General features: G+C 47.0%; 1 protein-coding gene across 1 annotated transcript in view; it reads right to left on the bottom strand.

The window, feature by feature from the left end:
* Positions 1-24,040, bottom strand: part of SCARA5 (scavenger receptor class A member 5) — a 133,485-nt gene that overhangs the window by 51,672 nt on the left and 57,773 nt on the right. Inside the window, exon 4 of the mRNA XM_070794420.1 lies at positions 4,225-4,899. Within this exon, the coding sequence (XP_070650521.1) occupies positions 4,225-4,899 (675 nt within the window). The remainder of the gene's footprint in view (positions 1-4,224; positions 4,900-24,040) is intronic.

The raw sequence follows: 24,040 nt of genomic DNA, 5'->3' as shown, positions 1-24,040 counted from the left end.
GCAACTTCCCCAGCAACCATGAGAGAGGGAGGAGGGACAGGGAGATACAGCACAGTGGAGGTCCTGGGAGGGGCAGGGGCCAAATGGTGCTCATCTCTGAAGAGCCAGCAGCCCATCAAGAATGCAGAGCTTGGGATGTCCCCTGTGGCTCAGCGGTAAAGAATCCTCCTACCAATTCAGGGGGTTTGATCCCTGGTCCAGGGAGATTCCACATGCCACGGGGCAACTAAGCCCTCATGCTGCAACTACTGAGCCGTGCTCTAGAGCCCGTGCTCCGAAACTAGAGAAGTCACCACAGTAAGTCCGTGCACCACACCGGACAAAGCCCGGTGCAGCAACGAAGACCCAGCACAGCCCAAAGTAAATAAATAAATACGAATTTTAAAAAGATGTGAAGCTTGAAGACTACAAGGCAGTCCTGGGCAGAACTCAGAGGAAATTTCGGTATAAAGGAAGCAAGGGTGGAACTTAGTTTCAGAACCAAAGAAAGACCGCTTGGAGGATTCCACTGGAAGAACCATGGCGAATGGGTGATCTGGAGCTGTTTTAGCTTGAGCCAAAAGGAGAGTGGACTCAGAAACTAAGAATGTGAAATGCTCGATAAGGCCAAGGAGGCTGCACCAGCAAGAAGCACGGGGACATCATCTGTGGACCGGAAGAGGAAGGGAGGGGGAGTGCCTGGTGGAAAAGTGTTCCCTTGAAAGTGTTACTCGCTCAGTTGTGTCCGACTCTTTGGAACCCCATGGACTGTAGCCTGCCAGGCTTCTCTGTCCATGGGATTCTCCAGGCAAGAATACTAGAGTGGATTGCCATTCCCTTCTTCAGGGGATCTTCCTGACCCAGGGATAGAACCTGGGTCTCCTGCATCGGAGGCAGAATCTTTACCATCTGAGCCGCGGGAAAGCCCAACAGGAGTGACTACCTCCCAATATAGGGATAGACCTGAGGGACCACTCTCTCTTCTGTCTTCATGGCTCCTAGCCAGTCTCTCTCCGCCCTGGAAAGTACCATACTTAGTGACAAAAACATGCTTTTTTTGAGCCAGAAAGACCCACTTTGAACCTTGGCTTTGTCACTTTGTTACTTGCCAATTGTAATAAACATTGGGAAATTCATCAGTTTCTCAACTATAAAATGGGTTCAGGGACTTCCCTGGGAGTCTAGTGGTTAGGACTCTGCGCTTCCACTGCAGGGGGCTCAGGTTCAATCCCTGTTTGGGGAACTAAGATCTCACATGCCACGTGGCATGGCCAAAAAAAAAAAAAAAAAAGATAAAATGGGTTCAGTAACACCATTTTTGTAGGATGTGAGGATTAGCAATCGTTAATGTCCATGTAGAAAACTAAAGTTGACAAAATGTCTGTTCACCTGTAGGTTCACTGTAGGTTATGATTCAGCGTCGCTGCTATTACTAAGTACTGACCAGATTGGGGTGGTGCTTCCCACGTGGTGCTAGTGGTAAAGAACCTGCCTGCCAATGCAGGAGGCATAACCCAGCGTGGGTTCGATCCCTAGGTCGGGAAGATCCCTGGAGGAGGACACGGTAACCCACTCCAGTATTCTTGCCTGGAAAATCCCATGGACATAGGAGCCTGGCAGGCTACAGTCCATGGGGTCGCAAAGAGTTGGATACAACTGAAAACAACTTAGCATGCAGACTGGGGAGGTCAAGGAAACAAGAAGCTGAGACCCCAGGTGTGTGGATTTGGAAGAAGACACACTGCCTCCTGTTCTTTGATTTCTGAAACGTGAAACCCAAAGTCACCCAAGAAAGAAAACCAGTCATCTGATGACATGGGCTCTCCATGGGATTCTCCAGACAAGAATACTGAAGTGGGTTGCCATTTCCTTCTCCAGGGGATCTTCCCAACCTAGGGATCAAACCCAGGTCTCCTGCATTGCAGGCAGATTCTCTACCATCTGAGCGAGCCACTAGGAAAGCCATGCAAATTATACCTTACTAAAGCTGTTGAAAACAAAAGCCCTAGGTTGGATCATTTCTAATTGTGTGGCCTGGAGTAAGCCAGGTACTTCCTCCTGGAGCCTCAGCTGCTTCTCTGCAGAAATCCTATTGGCTCTCCAGTGAACCCTGCCTTCAAAGAAGCTCACAGCTGGTGATGGGGACCCACTTTAAAACCAAATGATGTTTTATTATTATAAACCGGACTTGGAAAGTATTATAAGTAGAAGTCTTCATCATGACTACTTTCTGCTCTGATAAATACAGAATCTCAGAGGAGGGAGACTTCAGTGAACTAGAGAGGCCAGTGGGGTCCTGGAGGAGGTGGGTCTGAGTGAGATGGGAAGGAGCAGTGGGGTCTGGATGAGGAGGAAGAAGAAGAGGGCTTTGCAGTGGGAGGAATGGCTGGATGAAAGCCAAGGGAGTGGGCAAGGAGGGGTGTGTCTCCAGGGCAGGGACAAGACATGTCCCACTGGACTGGATGCTTCACACAGGGCAGAGGGTGCAAGCTGGCTGTCTGCGGACCATACAGGAACCACAGATATGTAGTATTTGGCCCACGGAGTTAAACAATTAAAAAATTTCTAGAACATTCCATGTTTCTGGTTTCTCTGGAAAAAATGGGAAGACCTTGTCTATGTCGAGGCCAAAACGGGCCAGACCTGTCATAACCCTTACTATTCCCCTGACACCAAAGTCACTTTATGCATTGACATTGCTCGACTGGCCCCTGCAGAGTGAACCCTGGTACAGGGGACCAGGTGGAGGAGAAGGTAGGAAAGACAGGCTGGGGACAGGGATGCAATGGAAAGCACATCGTCTCTGCAATCAGAAAAGCTGGGGTTCGAATCCTGGCCCATCACCTCCCAGACTGCCACTGTGAGCAGTTTCCTGAATCTCATGATTGTTTTTAAAAGACATTCTATGAGTTACACTTGGCCTGGTACCCAACAGAGCTGGTGTTCAAAGTGGTATTATCATTGTCCACTGTCAGCCTAAGGACTTTTGGTGCACCTGACAGACTCCGGGGCAGTCATGGCAGGTTCTGAGCAGCGGGTCGTGCAGGGAAAGTACATTTCACTAACTGTGTCTCTGACAATGATGTGCAGGGTGGACACCAGTGGGAAGGAATTGGGGAGAGGTGAGTAGGGGTGCAGTCAGTCAGGTTTGCAAGAGAGGGAGGTTGGCTGTAAAGATGCTGATGTTTGTGGACCTGGAGCAATAGGCCAAATGGAGGCCTGCACATTTTTGCCATTATATGTAAGAGTGAAAACTGAAGCTAACACACTGTTAAAGAAAATAAAATATGTTCTTCTACCTGGATGAACTATGGCTTTATAACAGCCTGGAAGAGCAGGTTCAAATTTGGAATTCTCCCACTTTTTGTAGCTCCACCTGTGTATGGTCAGGCCACCCAAGATGGCTGTTCTCTTGCTCTCTGTCCATCCCCCACCTGACCAATGCCTGCTTCACCCACACCTACTCACATCATTGACCTTCCTACATACTTGCCTTGGGCCCTAGCTAGTGACAGTTTATCAAAGGGGAGGTGAGGGGCATGCCCCTATGCTGGTTTCCCTGGTAACCAATGAGCCCACCCCACATCAAATCCCCCTATAACTGGCAATCTCCCCTTCCCCCAGGAGCAAAGACCACGGCCAGGACCTGCCAGATGTCTGCCACACACAGCGGGGAGTCGCTGCAGAACCTTGCTTCAGACTTGTCAGCTCCCCTTTCCGGTGAACCATCCATGTTCCTGTTGCTGACTCCAGGCTCTCTCTTTGGTCTTGAAGCTGGCCAAGTGCAGGCCTTGTAGATGTCGGGGATGCAACCCAACACAATGGAAGCACCAGGACACCGGGGGAGCACCCCTACCCCCAGTTTGAGCCCTGCTTTCCTCCCCAACCCCAAACTCTTGGAGGCTCTGGCTGGTACATCCAAGGCTCTGACCACCCAGGGCCCCGGGAGCCACCCTTGGCCATTCTCATGGCTCGGGGTGTGAACAGAGTGTGTGCTGTCTTGGGGGAGGAGCGGGGTGGCAGGGAGGACCTTTATCCTGTGCAGGCCTGGAAATGCACATAATCCGTTTGGATGGGACACTCCAGGGTCTTTGAGGGCGAGACTTAATAAAGGAGGTGTGGGCTTGGGGAGGGAGTGGGACTCCCAGGCCTAGGGGAGTCGTGTGCATCATGTGGGAAGAAGTGCTGAGCGGTAAGGGCCCTCGCAGTCCCCGAGGGCCCGGTGCGTGGCGGAAAGGGGAATACCTTTGGCCAGGGTAATGTTGCGCAGCGCGATGGAGTGCTCCCAATCCTTGAGGCGTAGGTCCTCGGTGACACCGTTGAGCACGGCCAGCTCCTGCTTGAGCTGCAGCTCCAAGCCCCGGTGCGCCAGGCGCAAGCGGCGCGCGTCCTCGCTGGCGTTGCTCACCAGCACGCGCAGGTCTCGCAGCCGCGTGCCCTGCAGGGCCACGTCGTAGGATAGGCTGAGGTTGAGGCCGCGCAGCGCGCCGCCCACGTCCGCCAGCTCGTCGCTCAGGGCGCCCACCCGGCGCGCCAGCCCGTCCAGCAGGCCGGCGTGGCGCCGCAGCAGCAGCTGGCTGCGGTTGCTGTCCACCTGCAGCTGGTAGAGCTCCAGCTGCGCCGCGTCGCTCTGCTGGGCCGCGCGCTCCCGCAGCAAGACCACCGCCTGCTCGCTCTGCGCCGCCTGGGCCTGTAGCCCCCACAGCGCCCCCTCCAGGCGCTGCACCGCGCCCGCCAGCGCCAGCAGCGAGTCCGACTGGTTCTGCAGCGCGTCGTGCGCCTTCCACACCTGCTCGCTCAGCTCCCCTTGCAGCGGGGCCTGCAGCAGCCGCAGCTGCAAGTCCCGGAAGCTCTCGTTCAGCCGGTTCACGTTCCGAGTCAGCGCCTTCAGGTCGTCCGGGGAGCTCCGGGGCCTGGACACTGCGGAGATGGAGGAGAAGGAGGAGGTGGAGAGATGAGACGGCTGCGGAGATCCTCCGCCAACCCCCGCCCCGGCAGGAGACGCTCAACGAGAGGAAGGAAAAGGAGAAGTGGCTAAGGCTGAGCGCCTTAACACATCCCCTAAACGGTGTTCAGCCAGTGTGGTCCCCAAACACGTCTGCCCGTGAGAATCACCTGGCCAGGGATCCCACCTGTAGAAATTGTGATCGGATGGGTCTGGGAGGTGACCCGGGCTTTGGAATTTAAAAAAGAGCCCAGGGTAGTTATAAGATGCGGTTGAGTTTGGGAACCCCTGGACTCATCTATGGGCTTCCCAGGTGGCGAAAGGTAAAGAACCCGCCTGCCAATTCAGGAGACATAAAAGATGCAGGTTCCATCCCTGAGTTGGGAAGATCCCCAGGAGAAGGGCCTGGCGACCCACTACAGTATTCTAGCCTGGAGAATTCCATGGACAGAGGAACCTGGCGGGCTACAGTCCATGGGATCACAAAGAGTCCAACAGGACTGAATCGACTTAGCCTTTATGCACGCACGCACGCATTCACGCACAGACTTATCTATGGATGAGGTTGATCCGTAGGAACCGGTCTCTCTCTCTCTCTCTCTCTTTTTTTTTTTTTTTTTGTATTTTGGAAAGGATCAGGCATCAGCAGTTCCACGAGGCTTACCCTCCAATATTGTGTGTCATCCTCTCCACTTTAGAAGGGAGGTACCCTTATCCCCTGGAGAAGGAAATGGCAATTCGTTCCAGTATTCTTGCCTGGGAAATCTCATGGACAGAGGAGACTGGCAGGCTACACAGTCCATGGGGTTGCAAAGAGTCGGACACGACTGAGCAACTAAAGAGCAGCAAAGGACCCTTTTTTACCCCTCTTTACGGCTAAAGCTGTTACTTTTGCCTCAGACAGCACAGCAAGTAAGACATGGAGACAGGATTCCAACCCAGAGGGCTTGCTTGCTCTGGAACCCAGATGCTGCCCTCCAAGTCTGCTCTGGAACTGCCTAAAGGGACCATGCCAGCAGCAGACTCAGCCAGGCTCCGGGCAGCGCTGGTAATTCCCACTCCCCAGTTCGGGATCCCATTCCCTTTAGGCTAGAGGAGATGCTTTTTACCATACCTTCCCTTCTCTGGGGCTTCCCAGATGGCGCTAGTGGTAAAGAACCCGTATGCCAGTGCAGGAGACATAAGAGACTCAGGTTTGATCCCTGGGTGGAGAATATCCCCTGGAGGAGGGCATGGCAACCCACTCAGTATTCTTGCCTGGGCCCATGAACAGAGGAGCCGGGCAGGCTACAGTCCATGAGGTTGCAAAGAGTCAGACACAACTGAGTGAATTAGCACATGTGCATTTCCCTCCTCAGACAACCACCTCAATGGTCTTCCACCCTTTTCTCTTGAAAAAGAGGTTTCCTTTTCTTGATTATAAGCAGCTAGTTCACAATATGAAGGGGAGGGGCGTGCCTCTGAGTCATTATCATCTAGCATCGGGTGTCTCCTGCATGCTCATGGAGCACTTAGGGACACAGCAAACCCTGGTACATCCTGGGATGTCTAGGAATGCTGGTCTGTTTGCTGTGCACTGTCCACACCTTTGTCTCCCTCTCTGATCTACACACCAGAAAGATGGAAACTAGTAGTGGGGGTGGGGCAGAGTAGGAGGTGGAGGCGAAGGAGGCACAGAGGGAATTCTGCCTTGGAAATCTTGGGATGGAGAGAGCTGGGGAATCTGGTACACAGCTTGTTCAAGTGATGAGGGGATCCATATACACTAGCTCTTTCCTGAACCTCAAGCTGGGACTGAGGAAGGTGGTTTTGTGGGTGCTGGAGCTGATGCTTCTGCCAGTGCACAGCATTTATGGTGGCTGCCCTGGAGGATGTAAGTCATCTCAGATTACATTCAGAGGCTCACAGCATTAGAGGAGCATTTGAGCCCCACTTCAAATTCTCCCTTGAGACTTCCCTGGCAATCCAGTGCTACCACTGCAGGGGGCAGGGTTCGACCCCTGGTCTGGGAACTAAGATCCTGCATCCCACATGGCACACCCAGAAACAAAAAAATGACAATAGTCAACAAAATTAAAGTGTTCACTCAGCACTTTAATCTCCAAGAAAAGCATATGCCCAACCTCTGCTCAAAGCCATTCTCTCCACTTTCAGTTAGTTCTAAGTGCTGGAATGTTCTGTATTCTGTTCAGACTTGAAATTTGCCTCCCTGTACTCTCTAACCACTGATTTTGCCCTCTGAGGTCACAGAAAGCAAGTGAATTTTACTTTTCCCACAAGACAGCTCTTCAGAATCTCAAAGACAGTGATCACATCCTGGCTATGTAACAATGCTTCTGGTTAAAGTCAGCAGTTCCTTCATCAGCTGTCTCCTGACTAGCTTCTGAGCGTCCATACCGCCTGGCTAACCTCTTCTGCACATAACAGGGTGTCAACATCCCCTTACAGGGTGGGGCTTGATCTAAATTTGTTTCTTTCCACGGTGTATAAAGACTGGGCGAAGTTTGGAAGAGGGGTCTTCAACTTCATTCTGGGCAGAAGACTCTCTACTATGGCCCAAACTGAGTTTTTCAGACTTGCATCATTGATTTTGAGTCTAGGCAGTCTTTGGTAAAAAGTTTCCCCATTTTACAGATAAAGAGACTGAAACCATGAGCATATTTATGATCTGCCTAACGGCATGCTTCCTGACTCCTGGTCCAGCGGTTCCCTTCATGCCCCACTACTCTGAAAAGTTAGTCAAAGAGTCGTCAAGGGATTTCCCTGGAAAGGTCCAGTGGTTAAGAATCCACTTTTCAATTCAAGTGACATGAGTTCGACCCCTGGTCAGGGAACTGAGATCCCACATGCTGAAGAGCAACTAAGCCCGAGCCACAACTAGAAAGCCCGTGCGCCACAATGAAATATTCCGCCTGCTGCAAATAACGCCTTACGCAGCCAAATAAAGAAATCTTTTTTAAAAAGAGTTGTCAATAGAAGTAAAGGTTCTGGGGAAATGAATCCATGATGCAATCACAACCCAAGCAACCACAGGAACTGTCTGCCTAAGAAGTCATCGCAGGCCAGGGCCTGATTGTGTTTGTCTGATATTCGACCAGACTGATTGACAAGTATTTGAGACAGGGCGGTTGGAAACCAGAAAGCCTGATATTCTAGTGTCAGTCTGTGCTCTGGATGCTCTGAGATTCAGAAACACCGCAGCTCATCAAAAGGAGTAAACACTAGGTTTGTCGATTCTGGTTTTAACGTTGGGATTGCGAATGACTAAGAGGAACAGTGCAAGTACTTGATTTTAATGCTCATTAGCTCAGGCCTGTCAGAGGCAACCCCGTGAAGGAGGCAGTTTCCCTTAAAGCCACTCTCCGCCAGCTCCCACCAGCACCTCCCTCCCTCCCTCTGCAGGTGGTCCCTGTGCCCTGGGAGGCCACCCACCTTGCCCATCAGCCCCCAGCTTTCAGATCTGAGACCCTGTCTCTCTCAGAAAACTGGACTGAAACTTGCCCATATGGTGAAGGTTGACAATCAGCTACCCCTTCCTAGAGAGTCCATCTGAGTCTTTGATCATTTTTCATTGCACAACCAATTTTAACATAAACTGAAAGGAAAGAAAGAAAAAATTCTTCCACCATCTCACAACCTCCAACAAAGAACACTGGTTTCCTTTCCATTTTCTTCTAGTTCCATCCAAATGCATACCCAGTCTTTACAATTCAATTCCTGTGCTTTTTAAATTTGTGAATGATTATTTCACACTTTCCCCATCTGTCCTTTATAATTATCCTTCTGATGGCTGCCTAAGAGCCCATCAGGGAGATGCCTGGTAGTTTACCCACTCTCAATCATCGAAAACAAGTGCAGAAAGGTCCCTCCTTCTCTTGAATTTTTTCCTGCCAATAAATTCCTAGAAGCTGGATTAGTAGAGCCACAGTTATAGACATTTTTATAACTCTTAAAAATTCCAACCAAATCACAAAAAGAAAAGAAAAAAATTCTAGCCAAATCACTTCCCATAAGTTATACCTATTTGTAATTACATTATAGGCTTTCCAGGTGGTGCTAGTGGTAAAGAACCCAGCTGCCAATACCGGAGACATAAGAGACTCAGGTTCGATCCCTGGGTTGGGAAGATCGCCTGGAGGAGGAAATGGCAACCCACTCCAGTGTTCTTGCCTGGAAAATCTTACGGACAGAGGAGCCTCGTAGGCTACAGTCCATGGGGTCACAAAGAGTCGGACATGACTGAAGCGACTTAGCACACACATGTACATTATAGATTTTTAAATGTGCCAGTTTCAATAAAACCTCAATGCACTGAGTATTACAATTTTCATATGGTTAATGTCACAGATCGGAGAAGGCAATGGCACCCCACTCCAGTACTCTTGCCTGGAAAATCCCATGAAGTGACTTCTAAGTTGCTTCAGTCGTGTCCGACTCTGTGCGACCCCATAGATGGCAGCCCACCAGGCTCCCCCATCCCTGGGATTCTCCAGGCAAGAACACTGGAGTGGGTTGCCATTACCGTCTCCAGTGCATGAAAGTGAAAAGTGAAAGTGAAGTCGGTCAGTCGTGTCCAACTCTTCCAGACCCCATGGACTGCAGCCCACCAGGCTCCTCCGCCCATAGGATTTCCCAGGCAAGAGTACTGGAGTCGGTTGCCATTGCCTTCTCCAGATACAAAATGGTAGCCTGTTATTTTATGTTAGTATATTTGCATTTTAGAAGTGACTTTCTCAAGGCAATGCATTACCTACCTATCTTTACAATTTGATTTCTGGGTTTTTTAATTTAATGAATTAGCTCAAATGAATGATATGGGTATTTTAGGTACTCAGTCTAATCAGAACGAAATTATTTGAAAGAGTAAATACTCTTTGGGCATCCAGTCGTGCTGTAGAAGCCCAGAGCAGCCTCCCTCTTTTGGGATCACTTACCCACCCCAGAAATGAATTCTCTCCTTCCAGCAGTCACAGTGTGTTCTCAGCTCACACTACCCCACCCCCTCTTACCCCCACTTAATCCCTTCCAGATGTTTGCTGTCCTCAACAGGGAACAATTCTTCCTTGAGTGTGACTCTCTTAATTCATGTTTATGCAAACAGTTCATTTATCTCTCTGCCTGCTGTATTTACTTTTAATTGCTCTAACTATTCTTTAGCTTTCATACTTTCACAAAGGGGAAGATAAATTGTAGAGTAACAATAATTACTGGCATTTCCCAAGTCCTCACTCTGTGCCAGACATGTTCTAAGTACTTCCCATATTAATGCATTTAATTCCATAATAAGCCTATAAGTGTTGTTATGATCTTCATATTCCAAATGAGGAAACTGAGGCACACAGAGGTCGAGTAACTCACAAGGTCACATAGTTGGTAGACAGAGGAGACTGACTTTAGATTCAGGTCATTGGGGTTCAGAGCTCCCATTGTGACACCATCAATCCTGAATATTCATTGGAAGGACTGATGCTGAAGCTGAAATTCCAATACTTTGGCCACCTGATTCAAAGAACTGATTCATTGGAAAAGACCCTGATGCTGGAAAAGACTGAGGGAAAGAGGAGAAGGGGACAACAGAGGATGAGATGGTTGGATGGCATCACCGACTCAATGGACGTGTAAACTCCGGGAGTTGGTGATGGACAGGGAGGCCTGGCGTGTTGCAGTCCGTGGGGTCACAAAGAGTGAGACACGACTGAGCGACTGAACTGAACTGAAAGGGTGGAAAGCACAGAATAAACTTTTCATTTATTTTATTACTTATTTATTTATTTATTTTTGGCCACATCACGTGGCATGCAGGATCTTATTTTTTCCCAGCTACGGATCTAAACTACACCTCCTGCAGTGCAAACATGGAGTCTTCACCACCAGGGAAGTCCCTAGAATACACTTTTTAACAGAGACCCACAAATAGGGAATAAGCTTTAAAGGTAGTGAGTTCCCCATCATAAACCCAGGTGGGAGTTAGGCTGCTTGGCAGGAATCATGGATTCTAATTCAGATTCTGATTCAGTACTAATTGCTGAATCCTAATGAATGTGTTCATGTACACTTTGTAATAATGTTTGATTGATGGATGAATATCTGTCAGGCCACACCCTGGGCTAGGTGAGTCACACAAACACATTTCCTGCAGTCTTCCTACCCAGACCCCAGCCCTGAGCTGGCTCCCTGTTTCATAATCATCTTTTATGCACATTAAAAAATGATCATATGCTGGTGAAGTCAAGATGCTCCAGACTGACCAGAGAGGCTGTGTTCCCCAAACACATCAGACACACCCACCGTGCCAGCAGAGCAGGGGAGGTGCCTGTGAGCTGGAGGAAGAAAAGCAAAGTGTTCTGTTTGAGGTTTGGCGACCTAAGCCTTGAGCACTTGTGTTAATAACCCTTTATCTTTGTACAAAGTTTCACACTCATTATCTCCCTTAATTTAAAATATAATTCATCTTGGGAGGTAGGCAGTGCTGCAAGTATTCCTAATATCCTCAAAGGGTAAAAAAGAGGCTCAGAGAAGGCCAGAGATGCCAGAGCATAAATAAGGATGGATTGGGGTCATCGTCCCATTATCCAGTCTTCTGTCCTCCATACCTGCTGCAGGGGTGGTCAGCCCCATACTGAACTCCAAAGTCTACTTGGGGGAGCAGGCTAGGAGATGACATTTCTTAAGCACCTACCACACGCTGAAGCTGAAGCTCTAATACTTTGGCCACCTGATGCAAAGAGCCGACTCCTTGGAAAAGACCCTGATGCTGGGAAAGACGGAGGGCAAGAGGAGAAGGGGACAACAGAGGAAGAGATTGTTGGATGGCATCACCGACTCAACGGACATGAGTTTGAGCAAATTCCAGAAGATGGTGAAGGACAGTGCTGTAGACTGTGGGGTCACAAAGAGTTGGATACAACTTAGCGATTGAACAAAAATATGCCAAACACAGCTTTAGTCTCTTGTTAGGAGTGACTTCGTTTCATCTTCCCAGCACACTTGTGAAGTAGGAATTCTGCCTGTGTTCAGATGAAGGAGCTTGAGAAGGTAGGAAAGAGTGAAAGGAAGCTCAAGATGCTTGGTTTATGAAGGCCCTGCTGGCCCCACCCTTACACAAAACAAACAACAGAAAGTATCTCTCCCCCTTTTTTCCAAGCCACCTGAGCAGAAGTCCTGCATCAGCCTTAGAAGTGAGAGGGACTTGTTAGTGGTTTGGGTGTCAGGGGGTGCGGGGCATGGAGAACTGGCATCCTAGTCTGATGGAGAAGGCCGGTGGAGGAAGGGAGCAGATTCTAGAATGCAGTCAGGGGCCATAGAACTGTGTGGTCCTTCCAAGCCTACAGGCAGATGGTATCACCATATCACAGATCAAAAATTGAAACTCAAGCGACGCAGTGACCATCTGTGAGTAGGAGCTGGACCTGCCTGGCTGTTCCACTGTCCCATGCAGCCATCCTGGCCTTGTCCTCATTTAGGCTCATGATGCTGATGGGAGGAAGGTGGGTGTCAGAATTCACAGAGCGTCACATTAAAGGGCGTCCCGGGTGTCTCAATGGTAAAAGAATCCGCCTGCCAATGCAGGAGACAAAGGAGATGAAGGTTCGATCCCTGGGTCGGGAAAATCCCCGGGAGAAGGAAATGGTAACCACTCCAGTATTCTTGCCTAGAGAATCCCATGGACAGAGGAGCCTGGTGGGTCCCTGGGGTCGCAAAGAGTCGGACACAACTGAGCACGCATGCAGACACATTGAGGGAAGAGTTGGGAAAGGATGGGGCTGAAATGAAACTGCAAGTCAGGCACCTCAATTTAAGCACCAAGAAAGAGACAAGAAAGGAGGCTTTCTTTCAGGAGGTCCGTAACACCCGGCTGGATTTCCTGAGATCTAGATACATGTGACTTTAATAGAAAATTCATTTAAAACTGGACCATAATGCTCATTCCAAATTGCATAAAAGGTTATTGGTAGATCTTTAGCACTTAAAGTGATGCACATTTTCACTAGGGCTCCCCAGTTTCCAAGAGGTAGGAGAAAACCAGGGCCAGCCTTGTGGTGTGTGACAAGGCCCCACATGCAAAAGGGCCCCATGCTTGGGGCTTACTGCCCTGCTCTCACTCTCTGGAAATTTTGGATTATTTTATTTTTGAATGTGTGTTTTGCAAATGAAGGGCAGAGGCAGGGGAAATGAAGCAGACGGGGCAGGTGAGGTATTAGAGGACATGTATAAGGATCCAAAGAGGAAAGCAGCAGATTGGTAAGTTTGAAAGTGTTAGTGTTAGTTGCTCAGTCATGCCTGACTCTTTGTGACCCCATGGACTGCAGCCCGCCAGGCTCCTCTGTCCATGGGATTCTCCAGGGAAGAATATGGGACTGGGTAGCCCAGAGGCCCCTTCTCCAGGGGACCTTCCCAACCCAAGGATCGAACTTAAGTCTCCTGCATTGCAGGCAGATTCTTTACCATCTGAGCCACCCTGGTACATTTGGGGTGAGCTTATTAACTTTTTTTTTAAGTACTGGATTGGCCGAAAATCTGATTCAGATTTTTCAGTAAGCTGTTTTGGAAAAACCTGAAAAACTTTCTGGCCTACCCAATATCACATGTCCCCGCTCCGAGCTCACTCAGCAGGATGTCCTGGATCATCATCTACAGGCTGGAGACTGGCTTATTTGTCCGCAGCCCACTATCCCCTGCACTCACACAGAAGAGAGCCAGGAGTTTGCAGCCACAGTGCAGAGTAGCAGGAGGCCCTTTGAGAAGGAAACCACCAGAAGCTCCGTCTTTGCCCAGGTGGCCTGAGCTTTCTGATGCTCTGTTCACCAGAAGACTCATCAACCAGTGGCTCCCAGGGCCACATGCTTTACCCACATGGGTGTGCTGTCCTGAATGCCTGTGTGCAGAGGCCTTTGTCAGTTCTGGGACTAGAGGGCTCCCTAAGTAAGTAAGCCCAGTGGCCAGTTTTAGGTCCTTCAGGCAGGATCCAAGAAACAAGCATGAAGGATGCAGATGGCATCTCTGAAACAGTGCAACCCAGATGCCCAGCCTTTATGCATAGACCTGTCTCTGGCCCATGGAGGAGCACAGACTCTGAACTGGGGGATGCATGGAGAGGAGGCTGACTACCGGCCAGCAGACAGCCATGGATATCCACATTAGGATGGCCTGGCACAACCTCAGAGGAAGAAAAACTCCACCGATATGTTGGTTACTTTCCCCAGAGGTGTGCTGGGTGCTCTGTGCTCCTGGCACAGGCATTCCCTTTGGTGGTCCAAGCCAATGGAGTCTCTCATAATTCAGTCTTGATGACCGTGGAAATGGGATCCAAGACAAATTATGATGAAAAAGGCTCTTCTTGAGGAGGCTGTTCCCAGGACCCTCACTTCAGAGGCCAGAGTATCTGAAATCATTACGAGCAATGTCAGGAAATGCAGCATTTTGATGGGGTGCATGCGTGTGTCCTCAGTCACTCAGTTGTGTCCGACTCTATGCGACTGCATGGACTGTACTCTGCCAGGCTCCTCTGTCCATGGAATTCTCCAGGCAAGAATACTGGAGTGGGTAGTCATTCCTTTCTTCAGGGGGATCTTCCCCACCCAGAGATCGAACCCATATCTCCTGCGTCTCTTGCACTGGCATGCGGGTTCTTTACCACTAGCGCCACACGGGAAGCCCCATCCTGAGAGAAGCAGATCTAAAAACCATTCTATATATGGGTATGCTTTTTGTTATTATTGTTTCCTTTCTTCCTTTTATGGGTCTTTTAAAAAGCTTTTTATTTTATATTGGAATATAGCCAATTAACAATGTTGTGACAGTTTTAGGTGTCCAGCAAAGGGACTCAGCCATACATATACACGTATCCATTCTCCCCCAGATTTCCCTCCCATCCAGGCTGCTACATTACTTTGAGCAGGGCTCTCTGTGCTATACAGTAGGTCTTTGTTGGTTCTATTTTAAATATAGCAGTGTGTACCCATCCATTCCAAACTCCCTAACACTCCCTTTATCTGTCCTTATATTTGCCTTCTTTTTAAAATGTATTTTTTAAAAAACAAATAAGTGGTATATTACTTTGCTGGGGCTACCATAACAAAATAGCACAGACTGCGTGGCTTAAACCACAGAAATTAAAAACCAGTTGTCTCATAGTTCTGGAGGCTGTAAGTCCAAGATCAAGGTGTCAGCAGGTCTGATTTCTCCTGGAGGCCTTTCTCCTTGGCTTGTAGCTTCATTCATCCTGTGTCTTTCGTGGCCTTCCCTCTGTGTGTGTCTGTCTCCTAATCTCCTTTCCTTATAAAGACACTAATCATATTGATTTAGGGCCCAACCTGGTGACCTCATCTGACTCTAATCACCTCTTTAAAAGGCCTGTCTCCAAATACAATCATAGTCTGGGGTACTGGGGGTTAGGACTTCAACACTTGAATGTTGAGGGGATGCAATTTAACCCATATAAGTGAGGCCCTTTACTAGAGATTAACTGGAAAGAAGTTGGGGTGGACAGTAAAAGCGGGTGTTGATTTCCAAGCCTCTTTATTGCAGTTATTTCTAGAAAGTGGCCCTCAAAGACTTATTAGTGGAACATAGCTATAAAGAAATAAAAACCTGGGCTTCCCAAGTGGTCCAATGGATAAGAATCCACCTGCCCATGCAGAGGACATGGGTTCGAACCCTTGTCCAGGAAGACCCCATATACTGAGGAGTAACTAAGCCCATGGGCCACAACTTCCAAGTCTGAGCTCTAGAACCCGGAAGCTGCAACTGCTGAGCCCTCGTGCCTGGAGCCCGTGGTCTGCAACGATAGAAGCCACCGCAATAAGAAAGCCATGGATTGCAAGTAGAGAGTAGCCCCTGCTCGCTGCAACTAAAGAAAGCCCGCACTGCAACGAAGACCCAGCACAGCCAAAAATAAATTAATATTTTCAATCTTTTAATTTGGGTGTTGACATGTATTTTAACTTTTGAGATCCTTTGAGATCACCATTCAAATATCTAGCTTCTCAGATGAGATGTGTCCTGCATTGTATGTGCGTGTATATGCCTTGTTTTATCACACCTTGCTTTACTGCACTTTGCAGATACTGTGCTTGGTACAAACTCAAGGTTTGTGGTAACCCTTCATCAAGCAAGTGTCATTTTCCCAACATTTGCTCATTTTGTGTCTCTGCATCACTTTTTGGTGATTCTTGCCATATTTCAATTCTCCTCCCTCCTTCCCCTGCCCTGCCAGCAAAAAGATTATGACTCTCTGAAGGCTTAGATGATGGTTAGCATTTTTTTATTTTATTTTATTATTTTGCCCACACCATGCATATTGTGAGATCTAAGTTTCCTGACCAGGGATTGAACTCATTCCCCTTGCAGTGGAAGTGCACAGAATCCTAACCACAGGACCACCAAGGAGGTCCTAGCATTTTTTAGCAATGAAGTATTTTTAAATTATGCCATTGCATACTTAATACACTACAGGATAGTGTAAACATAACTTTTATACACACGGGAAAACAAACAATTCCTGTGATGCACTTTATTGAAATATTCACTTTATTGTGGTGGTCTGGACCCAGACCCACATGATCTCTGAGGTATGCCTGTATATATAATTATTTTCTGTATATTATGATATTCTGACATCTTAAGAAACTTTTCTGGCTGGGGAGAGACTGCTCCTCCTGAAGCTGGCCAATTCTCAGAGATGCAAAGGGCCCTGCTGGGAGCATCCCTTTTCTATCCAATCTGGAGCCACACTTCTTTTCTCTGCCCCCAAAAAACATTTCTCTGCCTCAATCTTCCCAAGGCTGGTCCCAAGGCAACTAGAGAACACGTCTATAGCCCACAGTCCACCAAAATTATTCAAACTAGCTAGAACTGCCTTGTCTTTCTCACAGAAACCCCAATAAAGGCTGGGGCCTGACTGTTCCCCTCACTCCTGTTTTCTGCCTTCTGACCCCCCTTCCCCATAAGGTTCTGTGTGGCCTGCATGCCTCCTGTCTCTGGTATCTGTGAGTACAAGAAACTCGGCCTGAACCTGTCTCCTCTCAGGGCCACATCCACCTGGCCATTTCAGAAAAGAATACATGACATGTTTATATGCCCAGTTCTGCAGATGAAGCTTAGAGAGATTGAGTGGCTTGTTCAAAAAAACACTACTAGTGAATGGCAAATCCAGATTTAACCCATTCATCCATTCATCCACCCACCCACCCATCCATCAACCCACCCACCCATCCACCCACCCATCCATCAACCCACCCACCCATCCACCCATCCATCCATCCATCCACCCATCCATCCATCCAACCACCCATCCACCATCCATCCATCCACCTATCCATCCATCCGTCAGCCCACCTACCCATCCATCCATCCATCCACCCACCCATCCATGTGAATTATCACTGATAATAATGCAAAAGACTATATGACTTTCTTCTGTATCCCATGCATGGATCATCCCCAGGCTCCAGTGGGGCCCTCCTGATGCTCCCCTCCATCTCTCCAGCCTGCCTCCCCAGCAACAGTCACATGAGGCTATCGTCTAAAATCAGTGAAGGCAGCGAGGATGTTTCTGTGTTTCTATCTTTCTGGACAATCTGTTCCATCAGTGCTTGTTTTCAAACAGCTCAGGATCAGTCCCCTAGGGTTTCCACACGGCTTTTGGTTGGAGTGATGTGAACTCTTCCCATTGGCAGGTTTCCTCAGATCCATCTTTCTTTGCTTCTTGAGCCTGTCAGAGTATTTTAAGGAGGTTGGAAGTTATTCTCACAAAGAAGCACGTGAGGAATCTGGGCCAGACTTGCCAGGAATCTCAGCACTTACTGGGTTTCCTTTTTCAGAGCATGACATTTGCAGCCAACGTGTCAGATATCTCGTATCTTTGTTCTTTAGAATTCGGACCCCTGGTACAGTTAGATCATGGATGCTTTGAGCTAAAAGTGACCTTAAGAATCACGTACTTCTCAATTTCAGAAGAGGAAACGAAGGCTGATAAAGGTGATATGAAAATATCCCAGGTCATCTAATAGTTGGTGGCAGAATCAGGGCTAGGGCTCACATATCATAAGACCCAGTTCCTATCTCATTCTATTGATACGGTACCACACCACTGTCCAGGAAACCAGAATAAGTTATCAACCCACCCATCCATCCATCCACCTGTCAACTATAAACTGGTGGTTGCCAAGGGCATTTGCCATCTGCCCCTGCAGAGATTGAACCCTTTGCTGCTGCAGCTGCCAACCTTCAACATGCCCTGAAGGGAATTCAGGGTGGAGAGTGAAGCACTCTGTGCTCTAGGGAAGCTGGTGGCACAGGTCTTCAGATAGATATTTTTAGGAATTGGTTTCATGATCCCAATCCTTGCATCACCTCATATCTAGAAAAGCACTAAATCCCTCATGGTGATATCAGCTCCTCGTGACTCGCAGAAAACCTTTTCGAAAGTAAGGACTTGATTATTTTAAACTCTCCCTTCATCAAAATCTTATATACTGACCTTCCCCCACTGCTTCTTTGGAGCAGTCCCTCAGAGCTATCTGAGGTGCTGTTCCCCAGGCTGCAGTCCTCATTTTGCCCCCAAATAAAACAACTCATAGCTCTCACATGTTGTGCATCTTTTTTTGGTCAAACACCCATCCACCCACCCACCCATCCATCCATGTGAATCACCACTGATAATAATGGAAAAGCATTTTACCCAAAGAGGCAGATTTTTTCCAATTAAAAACACTTACTCCACGAGTATGAATTATTTTGAAATATTAATTGGTCCCCAGAGTATCCTGCATGATGAGATTGGATATCTTTAGTATTGCAAAAATATTTAGTATTGTGAAAGAGTCATATGAAAATTGTGCCAGTGACAATCACCAATCAGGATGTGGGATTATGTGGGTTCAGAGTCTTTTCTACAAAAGTGAACAATTTTAATGATGACTTTTAACATATTATAATTTTAAAAAGAACACTGCATGCATCTCATGTGTACAGTTCTTCAAAAATTGACATCTTAGTATGAAGTGCAGATTATATAAAGGAATTAGATTTGAGGATTTCATAGACTCTGAAAATTGGATGGATCCTCACACATAGATTAGAAAGGAAGGAATATCAAACTTAAGAGTGCAAAGGCCTGGGTTTGAATCCTGTCCACAATTTCACTTGCTGTTCTTAGACAAGAGAAGTCATTGGAAGGAATATCAAATTTAAGAGTGTAAAGGCCTGGGTTTGAATCCTGTCCACGATTTCACTTTCTGTTCTTAGACAAAAGAAGTCATTGTTCTGAGTGTTTCCTCTAAAAATAGAATTAACAACATCTATCTCAGAAGGTGGTTGTGAGATTGAAGATAAGGGTAAACCCTAATTGAGCACTTACTACTGGCCAGGCACTCTGGTATGTGTTTTATGTAGATGTTTTCCTCATTTGAGGAAATCAAACATGTGGAAAGAAAACCCCAGATCTATGGAGAAGTCCTATTCAAATTCACACTATTGGTATTCAGGTAACCCTTTACTCTAGGTGCCTTCTCTTCCTGATTATCAAATTAGTTGACATTAACAGTCATAATGGTACTTTGAAGAGTTGTATAGAGCTTGACATTTACAAAACATTGTTATGTGCCTTACCTGATCTTATACTTTTCACCAGCATGGAAGCCTCATTTACATTAAATAAAGAACTGAGGGAAGTGAAAAGAAATGTTTTCTCCACCATCAACCAGTAACATCCAGTCCCACACACCTTTTATCCCTCATCTTCCTCCTGTTGGTGACTCACTGGCACTCTGAACCCACGGTTCTTCACCCACTGGGGCCCTGTGGGATGAAAAGGGTGATGACCCTTCCCTACTGCTTCCCTTGGGACCTGGTAATCACTGGATGCTTTCCAGAGAAATCGGACACTGACTCCCCTGTCTCCTACCACCAGCACCACCAAGCTTGTCAGCTTCCCATCAAGAGGGGACCTGCCACTGTCAATAGGCAGATCAATCCTGGTAACTCGACCTCCTCCGGCTATGCCTGATTCCCGGCTGCACCGGGAGTCAGAACTATTTTCAAATGCCTGGGGCCTCTAGGGAGTTCTCCTACTTTGTACTCATCAGTGACAAACCCCGGGCAGCTGCATCACCCTCCTTCCCTTGCTTTAACCTCTTGGACCTCAGAGAAGAAGAACTGTGCTGACTTGGCCCATCCTTGTGCTGTTGAAATATACCTGGCATCGATCTGCTTGTGTGGGTTGGTAGGCTGGAAGAAGTCCCCTTAGCTGCTATTCAAAACTGTCTTCATGTTCTTTGACACCCAAGCCTGCTTTATCCCTCATCCTTAGAAGGAACTCTGTACCCACTTTTCTGTACCCACTTTTTACCCTATCCACCAAGGATAGGAGAGCCATGACCTCTGCGTCCTCTGCACCTCGCAGACCTGCACCCACACTGTTTTCTCCAAGATCAGAGTGAGAAGCTTCCCCTCCTCCACCCACCTCCGCCCTCTGGTGCCACTCCCCTCAGCTCTGCTCGGGAAGGTGAGTGAGTGGTGGGAATGCAGTGTCTGGGGTGTTAATGGGTTCTCTCCTCAATAACAAAGATTCCCCACAAGGTCATCATTTTAATATTTGAAGACAGATTCCCTTTCCTTTTGTTTTTAAGATTTTTTTTTTTTTGATGTGGACAATTTTTAGTCTTGATTGAATTTGTTACAGTATAGCTTCTGTTGGTTTTTTTGGCCACATGCCATGTGGGATCTTAGTTCCCTGACCAGGGATGGAACCCATACCCCCTACATTGGAAGGTGAAGTCTTAACCACTGGACCACCAGGGAAGTCCCTCCTTTTATTATTTTTTTAAATTAATATAATAGTTTTACAGATTCCCTTTCCTTAAGGTTTCAAAGTCCCTCACCACCAAAACCATTCTCCTTTGAATGTGTCTCAGCTTATCTGCATCCTGCAGTAAATGTTTAACAACCAGTTCTCCAAGGGAAAAGCAAAAATCCCACTTTGTAGCGCTTGCCAACTTCTGAGGTGTATTAATAAATACCCTTGCTATAGCGAACATCGAGCTATTGACATCCCAATTCATAACTGAGGAAAGATGCACAGAACTGAAGCCAGTCTCAGCACTCTAGGGTCTACCTCCACTCTAGTGTCACTGGGGTGGGCTGGGAAAACACCATTTTATGACCAGATTCGTGATAACTGATTCAGGCAAGAATTATCAATGGATGATGAAATTATTAAGTGAGAGACTGTGGTATATCTACAGTATATCTAGACAGTACCAAAGAGTCTCCATGACTTTGAATTAGAAAAGAAATAAAAGGTACCTTTACAGTAAATTAAGCCCTCAACCAAGTGATCGAAGTTAACATCATCAATAAAGGAATAAAATGACATAATACTCCCCCAGTGGGATTCACTGAGGAAGGTTTATGAAATGGTCCTGCCATGAATGTTTAACTGATATCTAATCACAGAGAAAGAAACAAACTCAAACAGAGATATTATGCTAAGCAACAGACCAGTGTTCTTCAAAAATATCCTTGTCATGAAAAACAATCAACGGCTAGGAGTTATTTTAGAGAAAAGAAAGTCTAAAGGAACATGGTAACTGAATGAGTAGTCCTGGATTTGAAACTGTGTACAAGCCCCTGCGTCCTCGTCTTCTGAAGTAAAATGCTGATTCGAGAGTTAATGATTGGGAAAAGGGAAGATGTTTAAACAAAGAATAGCTGTCGGGGCAAGGAACTAGTAATAATCTAGACTATAAATCTGCCACATAACAGAGTCACCAAACACCCAGCTCCCTGAAAGATATAAAGGTCTGACACACATTCCTGAGCTGTTTTTACGGGAAGCAGACCGCCCCCTCCAGATGAAAACTGCTGACCACAGGAGCATGGACCCTAGACTAGTTGAAACCAGAGGGTGGATGATGCCTGAAACTTCACCTTGATGCCAACCAGTCCGAGAACTGTCTATGAGCTGATCACGCTCTGCTCCTTGAGCACTATAAACCTCCTCCCTGCCCGCCCCTGGGTGGGTCACACTGTCTTGAGGGCATTAGCACACTATGGCCCCCTTTGCCTGGCAAAGCAAGAAAAGCTACTCTTCTCTACTTCACCCAAAACTTTCTCTCTGAGTTTGTAATTCAGCACCTGGTGAAAAGATGCTGAGTTTCAGCAGAAGCTTGGATCCTGTAGTAGGTTTAAAAAATTGCTATAAAGGATGTTGTTCAGTCGCTAAGTGGTGTCCGACTCTCTGAGACCCCATAGACTGCAGCATGCCAGGCTTCCCTGTTCTTCACCATCTCCCAGAGTTTGCTCAAACTCATGTCCATTAATTCAGTGATGCCATCCAACCATCTCATTCTCTGTTGCCCCCTTCTCCTCCTGCTCTCAATCTTTCCCAGCATCAGGGTCTTTTCCAATGAGTCGGCTCTTCACGTCAAGTGACCAAAGTGTTGGAGCTTCAGCTACTGGAACAATTGAAGAAAGTTAGTTATGGACTATATATTTATGATTGTACTGTTCCTATACTAAATTTCTAAATGTAAAAACTCTAAGTGGTGATATAAGAAAACTTCCTTGTTCTTGGAAATTCATACAGAAGTATTTAGGGGTGAAGTTTACAACTTACTTTCAAATGGTTCTACAATTAAAAAAAATAGTAATAACAATGAGAGAGGATGGGGGAGAGAATGAAAAGCAGCAAAATGTTAACAATTGATGGACCAAGATGAAGGGTACATGCTGCTGCTGCTGCTAAGTGGCTTCAGTCGTGTCAGACTCTGTGCGACCCCACAGACAGCAGCCCACCAGGCTCCCCCGTCCCTGGGATTCTCCAGGCAGGAACACTGGAGTGGGTTGCCATTTCCTTCTCCAATGCATGAAAGTGAGAAGTGAAAGTTAAGTCGCTCAGTCTTGTCCGACTCTTAGCGACCCCATGGACTGTGGCCCACCAGGCTCCTCCATACATGGGATTTTCCAGGCAAGAGTGCTGGAGTGGGGTGCCATTGCCTTCTCCGATGAAGGGTACATAGACACTCATAATACAATGTAGGTTTAAAATGATTTTCAAAATAAAAAACTGAAAAGAGAAACAAAAAGGACAAACACTGAGGAGCTGTCTAGATGGGACTGTCACCTCCCTTATTCTACACATTGCACCTCTATTAATATGGCCTTGATTGCAATAGCTTTTGATGAGCAGCTGTATCGCACAGTTATTCATTCTGCCAACCTCAAACCCTGAATCTTTAAAATTACTGTCAAGCACACCTTCCCTATGCTGGAGCACAGGACCCCACGCTTATGCATGTAAGATTATCAGGTCCAGGCTATCTCTCTGGGATTCAGACTCCTTTTGGATTCAGAGCCTGCATTTCTTTGAATGGAATACAGATCTCTGAACTGCAAAAAAATAAACATATTATCTGGGATTAAACTACATGCAACAAAATTTTTATTGAACACACAAAATGTGCAAAGCAGTGGACTGAGTACAAAGAAATCAGCAATGACTAAATAAGTGTGATTTCTGATTTTAGGCTTCTGGAAGTTAAGAACTAAGCCTTAAACTGCCTTAGTCCCTCATGAGCATGTAGTAGATACTTATTTAGCCACATAGGTAAGCTGGAAAAAGCCTTAAAGAGGCAGTTTCTTAAGAGATGATACAGTTAATAATCAAATGTATAAAAACACTTTATGAGATGATTCATTATCAAAGAAATGTTAAATAAAATGAAAACTCTCTAAAAATAGTGGGACAGTGCTACATCATGCTGGCGAGAATCGGGTGAAATCTTGTGTGTTTATACGCTGCTGATGACAGTGTCAAATACTTTTGGAAAACAATTTGGCAAAATGTATCAAGAGCCACAAAAATGTTCACATCCTTTGTCCAATAATCTCACACTTGGGAATTTACCCTGAGGAAGAGTCCAAAAGAAGAGAAATGGAATAGCACAAATAAATTCATCGTATTCTTATTTGTAGGAGTGAAAAACTGGGGAAAGTTGTGACTGATCCATTTAGGAAATAATTACCTAGTTGTATATCCACTAGGTGGACTTTGATGATGACCTAAAAATGACAGTTGTGAGGTCTATCATGCAACAACGTGGGGAATGCACCTGC

This window comes from Bos indicus, chromosome 8, assembly GCF_029378745.1.
Source record: "Bos indicus isolate NIAB-ARS_2022 breed Sahiwal x Tharparkar chromosome 8, NIAB-ARS_B.indTharparkar_mat_pri_1.0, whole genome shotgun sequence".
NCBI classification, from domain to species: domain Eukaryota; kingdom Metazoa; phylum Chordata; class Mammalia; order Artiodactyla; family Bovidae; genus Bos; species Bos indicus.
This window is presented reverse-complemented; position numbering and strand designations above follow the sequence as displayed.